The sequence below is a fragment of the Limanda limanda genome, chromosome 2 (assembly GCF_963576545.1).
Source record: "Limanda limanda chromosome 2, fLimLim1.1, whole genome shotgun sequence".
In the NCBI taxonomy this organism is placed as follows: domain Eukaryota; kingdom Metazoa; phylum Chordata; class Actinopteri; order Pleuronectiformes; family Pleuronectidae; genus Limanda; species Limanda limanda.
Window position 1 is genome coordinate 25,156,580 of NC_083637.1, and position 12,192 is coordinate 25,168,771.

The 12,192-nt window shown below is 41.3% G+C and overlaps 1 protein-coding gene across 1 annotated transcript; it reads right to left on the reverse strand.

Annotated features, from left to right (window-relative positions):
* Nucleotides 1–1,705: 1,705 nt before the first annotated feature.
* On the reverse strand, nucleotides 1,706–11,064 carry gga1 (golgi-associated, gamma adaptin ear containing, ARF binding protein 1). Its single transcript, XM_061083550.1, has 17 exons — nucleotides 11,005–11,064; nucleotides 10,195–10,279; nucleotides 8,584–8,659; nucleotides 8,327–8,425; nucleotides 7,813–7,936; nucleotides 6,993–7,093; nucleotides 6,714–6,794; nucleotides 6,224–6,361; nucleotides 6,032–6,113; nucleotides 5,789–5,899; nucleotides 5,557–5,679; nucleotides 5,153–5,196; nucleotides 4,683–4,873; nucleotides 4,294–4,529; nucleotides 3,995–4,164; nucleotides 2,652–2,762; nucleotides 1,706–2,351 (listed from the first exon to the last, which is right to left on the reverse strand). The coding sequence occupies exons 1-17, from the start codon at nucleotides 11,048–11,050 to the stop codon at nucleotides 2,241–2,243; spliced, it is 1,929 nt and encodes a 642-aa protein (XP_060939533.1). The 5' UTR covers nucleotides 11,051–11,064; the 3' UTR covers nucleotides 1,706–2,240.
* Nucleotides 11,065–12,192: the final 1,128 nt, after the last annotated feature.

Below are 12,192 nucleotides of genomic sequence, written 5' to 3' on the forward strand. Positions count from 1 at the left end.
GCTGTGTACAGATTGTTGAACCCTATGAGGCAAATTGTGATATCAAAAGCTGAAGCTCTACTTCACACATTTAAGACTGAATGTGTATTTCAGAATCTCTATTTTAATATTTTCTTCATCATAATCTAAGAAGCGATCATAGAACCGTGCTCCGGTCAACTCAGTGACCGTGAATGCTCAGATGATCCTGTAACATCGTCTGATGCATTGTGTGTTGGTCAAGAGTCTTTTTCTGATGAGGACATGAACACATGAAAACAGAAACAAAGATCCAACCTGTCATTTGTTTACATCTATGTACAGAGTAAATAAAAAAAAATTGAAAAAAATCTAAAGGTTCCATCTCAGGCACATGTGGTAGAATCAAACTGGATGTCACATGACATCAGCTCAGGACTTCCCATGTCCCTCTTTGGGTCAATCAACAGTAGAGAGGCAGCAAATGAAAAAAAAAAAGAAATAAACAAGATTCTGCTAAATGGAATGATTTCATGTGCAAAATTTAAACAAAAACAAGTGCATGTTGAGGACGAGAATCTCCGGATCAAGCTCCTGAGTTGAACATAATGTTAAACAGTGTCCCATCTCCCATCTACTGATCACAAAGAAAAGTGCAGAAAGTAAAAGGTACCTTTTTTTAAAGGGGCAGAGATTCCGTGCCCTTCCTTCATGGGCCTTTTACACAGAAAACAATCTGACGCATCACAGCAGGAGAAGCTCGGGTAGAAATCATATATGAAAAACGTCGGAATTCCATTTAGCTGCTGCAGTTTTTTCCTGGTGTTGTGCATGTGCATGCCGACTCTCTGCACCACTGTCACAGCTTACCGGGACATTGGGACATGGTAAAAAGACAGCCGAGGCTCGGACACACAACCCAGCCGTCACATTTTTCAAATAAACGACAGTGCATTAAAACCAAGACAACACTTAAAAAACGACGTGCCAATTCATTATCTGTGCTCCATGGATAACTTGGTTATCCTGGCCCTTCTTCAGTTATTAAAGCATATCAGATGAATTTCTCAAACTCTGAACTGTCTTCATTGAAACCAAAGTAAAACAGCTATAATGATATACGAAATGTGTGAGTTAGTAATTATTAACCATGCCCTATGGTTGGTTGGTTTGGATGTTAGCAAGATTACGCAGGAACTACTCAACAGATTTCTATGAAACTTGGATGAGAGATGAGACATAAAAATAATAATGAATAGATTTTGATGACAGAAATCAGGCATGTTTAGGGGAGCAATATAATTAAATGTAGTTTTATAAAAAGGGATTTTTTGTGCCTTGGCGGAGGTATGAACTCTAATGAGTGTCTTTCCAGCACGCACATGTAATTCTCACTGCTCATCAATTTAGAAAAGAGATTTTAAAAAGGTGAGCATAATACTTTTTTGTTTCATCCACTGTTGCACCTCTTCCTGAAAACACAGAAGTTGTGCTGAAACTATAAGAACGTTCATCTTTCTTAAAATGAAATAATTTCAGTTCTGATCAGGTACCATCAGGTCACTATTGTAATATATAGGTTATAATGTATTGGTTGGGGGGGGGGGGGGGGGGGGCTTTTGGTAGAGTTGTTGGCCTTTTTGAAAATCACTTTCAGCAGTTTGAGAGTTTGGCTGTGAAACAGTATTGATGGATGTAACACAAACAATGACTGAACATTCAAAACAAACACTGGACACACAGGTGGTGACAATACTCGGAAATATGTAACATGTTGAAGCCCAAGTTGGGTTTACATCACACACCTGCTTCAGATTGAGTGTCTGGTTGTGTAGAAAAAAACGAAGAATAATCTTAATTGTCAGATTCCAGCTGTTGCATGTACTTCACATGACATGGGACTTGCAGTTTGGGAATCAGACAGATGCACACATTCAGGTTTTTGTTTTGTTTTTTAAAGGCTCCACATCTGCATTGAGTCAATGTTTCTGACGGTTTGCTGTATTTATCATATATCTCTACGCTGATTGATAGAAGAAGAGAAAGTGGCAACAAAACACAGGAGCATGAAGATGGTGGCGTAAAGGACAGGAAGGCTGTGAAGGAAGGCACAAGGTAGAAGCGGGTTCCCACAACTGGTCTCTTCTCAGTTTGTCTTACCGAGCGTTTGAGACCATGTGGCCTCTGCCAGTGATGAGGAACAACTTCATCCTAAATCTAAAGGAAGCAGCAGGTCACATGACAGGAGGGTGCTTTATCTCTCTCTCTATCTCTCTATCTCACTAGAGGTTCCCCCAGGTGTTGGGAGGGGGAAACTGGTCCACATCACCAGATTCGTCGTGGGATTCGTCCCCCAGGTTGAACGTCAGCTTGAACCGCAAACGTACTTTTTCCTGAAACGGAAACAAAATGTCAGATTTTTTCCGCTATGGGCTATGATGTTGCAAATCAAACTCCTATGGAATGTACAAATCATGGTGTAAATCAAGTGTAAACAAAGAGCTATGTTTACACTGTGTGTTTAACACAGAAAAGCATTCTGTATCATTATGGTTTAACAAACGTGCAAACGTTCCTTTCACATGAAAAGTAGATTGGTTGTATCCATATTTGCTCAAAACACTGTAACTGACATACATAAAATGCTGTTATTAAATGGTATTAAAATGGTGTTATGTGAGGAAGAGGAATACCTTGTGTGGGTTGGCCAGCAGCAGGATCTGTGTGATGGCAGCTGGAGGCAGGATGGGGTTGAAGGCTGGGAGCTCAGTACTAGAGGGAGGCTGCAGCTTCACTTTCATCACCTAGGCAACAAAATCACATCCACACACACACCACTAAACTTAGAAGCTTCAAATCAATATTTTAAAGCAACGTGCTAACGAACAACATAAAAACAACCTCATAAAAGGGAAAAGTGTTAATTGTGGAGAACATACATAATATTTTACAGAGTTTTGAGGTTACAGTGTACACTCATTGATCTGATTATAAGACACAGCGGGCAGCTGTTTCAGTAAAATACTCCAACAAGCAGACACACACAGTAAACAACTAGCTAGTGAAGACTCAAGCAATTTAGCAGCAAAGCTAAAGAGCCAAGAGACCAAAAACTGAGCTGAAGAGGAGAGAATGTTTAAATAGTTGATCAAGTGAACAGAAACACAACTTTAAAAGGGAAGGTTCACCCAGAAATGAAAATTTACTCATTATCTACCACACCACTATGTCGATGGAGGGGTGGGTGAAGTGTTTCAGTCTTTAGTAGTCTCAGGGGTAAACAGTGTTGCAGCAGAATCCAATACAATTAAAGGAACTAATGACCAAAGCTTCAGACGTAATAAAACAGAACAAACATAAAATGCCTCCATACTGCTCGTGTGATGTCATCAAAGAGTCCTAAAGCCCCGACATTCACATTAGACTTGAAACAAGGTCATTTACACTGTGTTTTAAGGCTCAAGGTTCACCAGAAGTGGTTAAGCTAGCGGACGATAGCATCTCCGACAGTCCCTGAATGCACCTGGTCGGAAGCTATCAGTGGACCTTTAGACTAAAAACACGGTGTATATGACTTCGTTTTGAGGGTAACATGACACTTGGATGACACCACACAAGCAGAACACGGTTTACCCCTGAAACTCTTTTAGTGTTTTGTGGACTCAAACGCTTCACCCACACCTCCATCAGCATACTGGGGATTGATAATGAGTCAATTTAAATTTCTGGGTGAACTATCCCTTAAAATGAATGCAAGTTTTCTCTTTGAATCTGCCACATTTATAAATTTGGATCTGTCTGCTAAAAAGTTTGCCAAAGAAATTAAAAAATGTGTCTCAGCTGCACTCAAGTTAACCAGATAAACAGATATTAACAAATAATATTTTAATCAGTGGATCTGGTTTCCACCGAATGTTAGGACTCTTACAAGACACAAATGCTTGGAGCTGTAGTTGGGCAGCTCAGGTACATGATGGCATCTTTGACTGCAATGCGTGTCTGACCTCAGTGTGACGAGCAGACAGGAGGGACGTACCTTGGGCACAGCAGCCTGAAAGCGGATGTTGGTGACAAGACTGGGGGCCGAGGACAGCATGGAGATGATCACCACCAGCACGTCCGGCCGGGACGGAGGACAGTCCCGGGCAAAGGTGAACAAAACCCGGAGACTGTGTTTATCGAATACGGTCACTGGCAACAGGCTGCCTGAAAATATAGGTGTACACACAATGAGAAAAAACACATGGAAATCCGATGTGGAGACATAAAGAGAAAACTGAATCTATGATGGGAACCAGTGTCCCTGTTGGAACCGGTGTTATTGCTTTTGCTTACTTGGTTTGATTGACTCCAGAGGCACAGTAACGTCACTTAGAGAGATGCTGTCATAGAGGTCGCCAGCAGCTGTGAGACTGAGGTTAGAGAGGAGGAGAGCGTCGGGCTGCTCTGATTGGACGGACAGGCCGGACGCAGAGGAGGAGGTGTTTGCAGGAGGAGTGGGTCTAGAACTGGTGTGGGACATGGTCTGGAGATCTCGTAAAGTGACTCTGGAGTGAGGTTGGATCTTATCCCTGTGTGTAACAGCAACATGATCAGGAATTAGAGGAACATGAAACATGTTTGTCCACTACAGTTACAATTGCCACCCGTCCACAGGTATATTACCACTGTTAAACTCCAAAAGTATTCATTATAAACCCCACATCTGTGTGTGTGTCTCTTACCATTTGACCTGCTGGCTCTCTGGAGGTAGGGACTGCTGCATTAATGTCTTCCCCAGCAGATCCAGCTCTTCCATGGCTTTAGGAGGAGCAGTGGAGCCCCCTGCTGGCGGAGCATGCTGTGTCTGGACCACAGCTGGTAGCAACACAGCAGTCGATGCCGATGGAGCAAAAGAATCTGTGCTATCAGAGGACTGAAGAGTAAAAAAAGAGGGTTAGAGTTTGGGTGTCAGGACTTTAAGAGGCAGGAGATGATGTTATATGGTTTGAGAATCATATCAATATCTGCTTTAAAGCCATTTTTTATAATATTATTTTATAAATGTAGATAAATGTCTTAATTTTAGCATACCTTATTGTTATATTGGTAGTTTGTAATACTTCCACTTGGTGGCACCAAAGTAACAATTTCAGCTTCTACAAATACTTGCTTTAATGTGACCATATGTACAAAGTCAGCTTAAAACTTTCACCTGAAAAGAGTTCTGGGAGTCGTAGTTTTCCGTTACATTCAATCCTAAGAAGACGAGAACAATAAAAAAGGTTAATTACATTTGATCCCAGCTTTTGAGGTGGTTTACACAAACCTTGTTTCTGCTGACAAATGATTTACAACACAATGAAAAACATCAGTGCTTATGTCAGAATTTGTGACGTAAGCACAAATTCTGACATAATTATAAACAGGCGGGAAATGTGTCGAGCTTTGTTGTGGTCTGGCCAGGTGTGGTCTGCCTCTGAGGATGCTGGATATTAGCCAACAGGCCACCCTGGCCAGTGGAAATAAGGAAATAGTGCTGACTTTCTCGTTCAAACTTGTTAAAAATGTTCAGTGAGCCAGATGTTTTTGTTCCCTAAGCAACGAGCTGGAACTCACCCAGAGACATGAGTTCATCATCCAAGAGGCTGATACCCACGTTCTGAGTAAGGGTCTGTAGGCTGGAGGGGTTGGCTGATGCATTCAGACCCATCAGGTCCAAGAGTGCTGAGCTACTGTTGCCTGATTTGGACAGAAAATATTCATCAGTGATCTTGTAGTCTACAGAAATATGTTACATATCTATAAATGCTAGTGGTTTTCAAATCCCATTGACCTTAAAAACACATACCTGGTTGTGAGGGCATTGATGTGCCCTCTTTTGTTATCTCCTCCCCCTTTACCAGCTGTCTGTACAGATTGATGACCTGTGTCAAGCTGTCATTGGCCTGTAATATATCCGCTGTAAGCAGAAATGAATTAACAACATCAGACGGTTTATCTAGTCATGCTCTGGATGAAACAGAATGGAAACAAAAACTTCATGAGAAAAGTCTTGAGCTTCCTCATATGATTCCAGAAACTACCCACGAACCCAGGGCTTCGTCGTTATCCTCCGTGTCGCTGGCCAAACGGAAAAGTGTGGGCCTCATCTTTTCACAGCGCAGGTAGAGATCCTGAAATTAGAACCACGTGAAAACCCTAAAATCTCCCATCTACTGAACCGTCCCAGGACAATCATGAGGCTGTAGCTGAAGCATGTTTTAATGTGCTGAGCTGTGCTCGCCTTAATGAGTTCCTGGTTGCTCTGGGAGCAGCTCTCCTTGCTGTAGCCCTCCAGCAGCTGGCTCAGCAGGCTGACGCTCTCCTTCACCTCCTGGATGGCGTTCACTCGCTTTGATACCTTTTCCACTCGCTTTTGATCCTGCGGAAAAGACAGCGATAAACTCTCACAGACCTTTAAACTCAATTTGTTCCATGATGTAAAAACGGGTCTAATTAAGGCTATATTACAGTTTTAGATTATCACAGCAAACACCCACAGTACATGAATGTTAATAACTTCACAAATGTTTTATAGAAAATACAAGCTGATGTTTGATTAGGAGATCGAGTAGGCAACGTAAATCCCAGTATAAATCAATACAATAAGAAATTTAAATACTGAAAGTGCCTTGAGATAAAAAATATATTATTATTATAAGAAAGTGTGTATTTTAAACAATACACATGCACATACTGTACAGCACATCTGGTTAACAAAGCGGGTGACTCACTTCCTGAACCATTTCCTTAATGAGCTTGTTTGCTGCTCTTAGATCTTCTGGGTGAGTGCTGTTCAATAAGCGAGACAGCGTCTACAAAAACAGGATAGGGCAGAGGAAAGAGGGGAGGATGTGAATTAGTAAACTGTTGGTGCTTTACAATGTTAAGCATAGGCTTCATTTCAAAAGGACGTGATGGGTAAAGATCTTTATGGATCAAGACATGAGGATGATACAATTGAGTCCTTCCCTTTGTCAACCACATTTATCGTCATCCCTCAGACATCATACCTTGGATTTCTCTTCATCCTCAAAGACGGCACTTTTAGCTCTAGGTGGAGGGGGTGGGAGGGGCTCGTCATCAGGAAGCACAGGATCCTGTTTGACAATACCTGGAAGAGAACGAGGACAGCTACTAACCTTAATACTTCAACAGCCTATTTACTTACATTTTGTATAAAGATCTCTGCCAGAGAATCTACATCACTCTGAGCGCTGTCAGAGACACGTGTGATGCTGGACAACTGCAACGTGGTAAGAAAATCTATTTTTAAGATCACATTCACCTCACGTCTGTGGCTCATAAGCATGAAAAGCAGAACTGAAAGCACTTGCAACAAGGACAATATCAAACAACTTAAAAAGGGCATAAATAAACCCTGTGTGGAGATCATATGGAATAACAAACCACACATATTGGCGGTTTTCAGACATGAACTCTGGAAAATGGTCTCAAGATGGGTTCCAGACTTCATACAACTTCATTTCACATATGATCAACTCATGATCAACATGCAGGAGGCAGAAGGTTACGTACTAATTCCACTGTGAAGATCATCTGTAGAGGTTAAGAAACATCATTTAAAACACCCACTAGCTTTCGGTGAATCCTCCAGAGGGCTTCCTGCTGTGTTCTCACACAGTTCTGGAGTTTTTACTCAACCAACCCAACTGGCGTTTGCGATCTTACAAACAGCCCCTCCAGATAATATCAGGAGATTATCCACAGTTCAGTGCATGTATGAAGCAGGTTTGGAGTCACAATAAAGCAAACGAGAAACCTCCTTTCGCTTGGTGATTTGTCATGTTCTCAAACATCAGGAGCACTCACCCTGCTTTTTCAGCATCTGATACGCGTCTGCTATCTTGATCTCCTCTGGCAGCTTCACCGTCCAGCTGTACACCATCTCTAACACCTTCTTCTTCACTGGATCTGGAGCCCGCGCACCTAAATACTACAGGGAGAGGAGGTGGGAGGTATGTTAAAAATCTATATGGAAAAATTGTGTCTTTTATTCTTTGACATTTTTCATGAATAAATAAAGATGATATACAGCCATTAAACTGAAACACATCTTTGACACTAGTGTGTGGTGATTTACTCTGGTTAACAAAAATCCTACTTGGGTGTTAGACCAGCTGAGCTATCTCATGGTCACAGCTTCATATTCAAACCCAACAGATACAAGTTTTCTATTCTGCATTCTGCTATCAAACCTTTTCTTGGAGTTTTTCTGTGTGAGCACGAATGAAGCTGCTGTTTTAAACAGCAAATAAACACCATCAATAATAATTGTCATGGCTAAACAGATGAGATAGAACTTAGAACATATAACTATTATTACCTTGGGTGAAACCACCTTGATGAGCTCATTGAGAAAACGAAACTTTCCCACTTCAATGTGAAATCGCTTCCCGCAGCTTTTCATGCATGTTTCAAGGACCTGGAGGTGGTTAAAGTTAAAGTTTACTGGTTTTACACATCAGACAATCAGAGTAATAACATTTGACATGTGTTGTGCCTTTTGCAGACCTTTGCATGCATTAGCCACAAAACACATACACAAGTGAAGACTTAGACTTAAGTAATTTCCTCTCTCACCATAAGCGCTTGCAAGGCCTCCCACTCCTGAGGAGACTGGATTTTGTGAGCCAGAAGTCTGGTTGCAAGCTGAGGACTGATGGATAAAAACAGATATTTAACTCTACTCACAGATAAAAGGTGTGAAGTATGAATATACACAAAAACATTTGAGGCAAAACACCCTTTAATGTTAAAAAACTATTTAAATCAGCAGTGAGACATGCTTAAAGTTGTGATTAACTTAAACACTACTTATAGGATTAATGTTTTTAATTAAGCAAAAAAATATCTGTGAAACTGGATGAGAGCAGGTTGTTAATATTTACAGTCCAGACCAGAAGTATTTGAACAGTTATACAGATTTTTATTCTTCAGGCTCAGAGCTTCAGCACATTTATTTGAAATAATATGGTAAGTACCAAGTCTCAGATTTAACTTAAACATTGTAACATCAATATAAAAATACCTGAGTGAGAGATGTAGCCCTTTTAACACACTGTGCAAACTGACAGGTGCTCAAAACTAATTCTACACTTGGCTACTAAATATTTCAATGTTCAGTTTGTGATTTCAATGTTAGTTCAGACACAAAACCGCTCACACGTGGGAATTAGTCGAGTCTTAATTAAGATAGAAGTGTAGTTGTCTTTTCAACATGTGGAGGAAAGAAGCAATGACAATAACAGTGAGGTGTCACAACAACACAAAGAGATACAAACACCTGTTTCGCAACTAGAGCTGCACTCAGTAGAGCACATACCACAACAACAGTTCCTTCAAATTCAATCAAGCTGCACCAAATTCCACAAACTCGTATCAGTTCCATCAAGAACCATGAATAATTCACTAGGGAAATGTTGAAAATAACCCTATGTTGCAATGTTAAAGAATGTGAAAAAACCCTCTTTGGATCAGCACCAAAATGTTGTTCTTTCCTGACCCACAAAATGTCCTTTCACCAAGTTTCATGGAAATCCACACTGTGGTTTTGTGTAATCTTGCTTACAAACAAATCAACCAACAAATAAACAGACAGCAGTGAAAAGATTGTCTTGGCGGAGACAATTCGAAAATGAAAATTGGAACAGTTCACCATCGATAACCAACCTCATCTGTCAAACAGCCAGTGGTTCCTTTATGACTTGGGCCTATGTGGAAGTGGCAGGCTGGCATTTACTTGACAGATGCAGCAGAATGAACGAAGAGATATAGAGGAGCTGTGTGTGTGCTCAGATTCAGCTAAATGCACTGGATGACTTTTCAGGAGGGCAAATATCTTATATACACACACACAGAGAGAGACAGCCAGTGAGTGAAGCTCTGTGAACATGACCAGGAAAGATACAGAAAAAGAGTTTCCACAAAATATTAAATGTAAAGATTTAGTTTGACTTCGTGTGGATCTGTTAAATTCTTTTTGAACACACAGGCATTATTTGTTAAAGAGGCCACGTCTCCCTGGCACTTCTTTCCGTGCTGTGTGGGAGGTGTCTGACAAAATACTTGTGGTCTGGACTCTAGATCAACAGCGGGCATAGCACGGATGTGTTTGTGTGTTTTATCTACGACGAGAAGTAGAGCAGCTATTCAGAAATGGTGTGATGATGCTCGTCATCCTCCTCATCTCACCCTTCTGGTTCATTGTTGAGCTGATCACAAAACCCCTTGATATTGTCCCAGTCATTCTCCTTGTTCAGAGGGTTGGTGGCCTTGTCTGTAGAAAAGAGAAAAGGGAAAATCAGACTAAAATAAACATTAGATTTTATCCAGACGAGAAGGCTGATGTATAGGATCTCTGACGTGACATTTGAGTTAAAAATATTAAACTCGAGTCTCCTGACATGTTCTACTCCTGACATGAGTGTGTAGGCTGTTGGGGCCTGTCACACCCCCCACACTGACACCACACAGTGACAGGTCCTGCACAGACTGAACAGGCTCAGGTGTGACCAGCCTCTGGTTGTTTGCAGACACCATCCCAGTGTCTCTGCTGTGGAGCAGAGGAGGAGAGACTCTCCTGTGTGTAGCAGCAGCACTAGTGTCTCTGGTGCAGGTGGAAGGTTCAGGTTCAGGTTCATGTCTCAGAGCAGCAGCTAACTAGCTAGCTGGGGCTGTTAGCTCCCACGCTAGCTCCACTGGGGTGTTTACATGAACGTGTCATGTCGGTGAATCAGCTCCAACCTCACACTGACCACACGGAACACAACGTGGGTCCAAGTGGAGACAGGCTACAGACGAGGTGACGTATCATCCGAACCTGTCTGTTCCTCCACGTCAACAGCACTTTTCCCATTTGATGACACTCGCTGTCTCGACTCTGAGATGAATCCACAGACACAGCACTGCGACTACAGACTGAGACGGAATCCCCAGGTTCCTCCGCAGCGTCCCGTCCTCAGGGTAGAAGTCAACCTGCTGTAGAAGTGAATGGGGACTTACTGATTCGAGACTCCAGGCTCTCCTCTTCTGGAGGCGCCGCCGCCATCTTTCAGAATAAACAAGAAGCCAGTCTCGCGTGGTTATGTAAAGTATCGCGGGGACGCATGACGTCCACAGGAGGTATGGAAGGTCAACAGTGCCACATATCCCTGCCTCTGTTTTCATGGGATTTACATTGAGACTTTGAACTACCACACTCCCACCCACTGTTTAGAAAAAAAATTATATTTTTTAAAAGTACAATTTTTGTTTCGACAAATTTAAATGGATTTAAATACACATTAACATGAATCTAACATATTGTAGCGAACGGATAAATGGAGGCAGAAGACCTCATCTTTCATTCAGCGACACAATAAAAACATGAATATATGAACCTGTGTATTATTTGAATAGCTTAGTATTGAATGCACAATAACAGGGTAGCTATGTTTAATATGAAACACAATTTTTTTACAATATATATAGTAGGGGATCCCTTCTCCGTCTCTCCATCAGTTTGGGGTCCTTGAACTGAAAAATGTTGAAGACCCCTGCCCTAGATGATGATGATGATGATGATGATGATGATGCTTTAACACTTCCTCCCACTGTCCAGAAATGACACCAACATGATCCACATCAAGGCTATAGATCATGTATTTCTGAAGCTATAGACCTTTTGGAATTAAAAGAGATAGCAGAGATACACAGATAAAGCAGTGGTAAGCACTTTTCATTAATAGATAGATTCCAATGCTCTTTAACCAGCCATAGAAAACACAAAGAGGATTTCAATCCATTCCATTCTCTGTGTTTATGTATGTCCTTTATTGTAAGCAGGGAGTAATAGTTTGAATTGTGATTCTGCTCTGCATACCCAGTACTAGACCGAAAATAATTATGGAGGAATGATCACACAGCGGGGAATCATTTCTCCTCAAACTGAAACTCACTTGGAAGTGAAACTACTTAACCTACACATGCCCATTTCACATACGTGTCATTGGCTGTCATCATTGTCTGTCATACAGTACCTGCCTTAAAAGTTTTCCTGCGACAACACAAGTACAAAGACTCACTATTGAGAGAACATTTCATATTTATATGTCAACATAGATCCCTTGTGTAGTAATATGTGGTGTTTATTCTAAATTATGGATTTTTATAACTGTTATGTTTGATTGCCTTGTTTGACTTTTTATGATT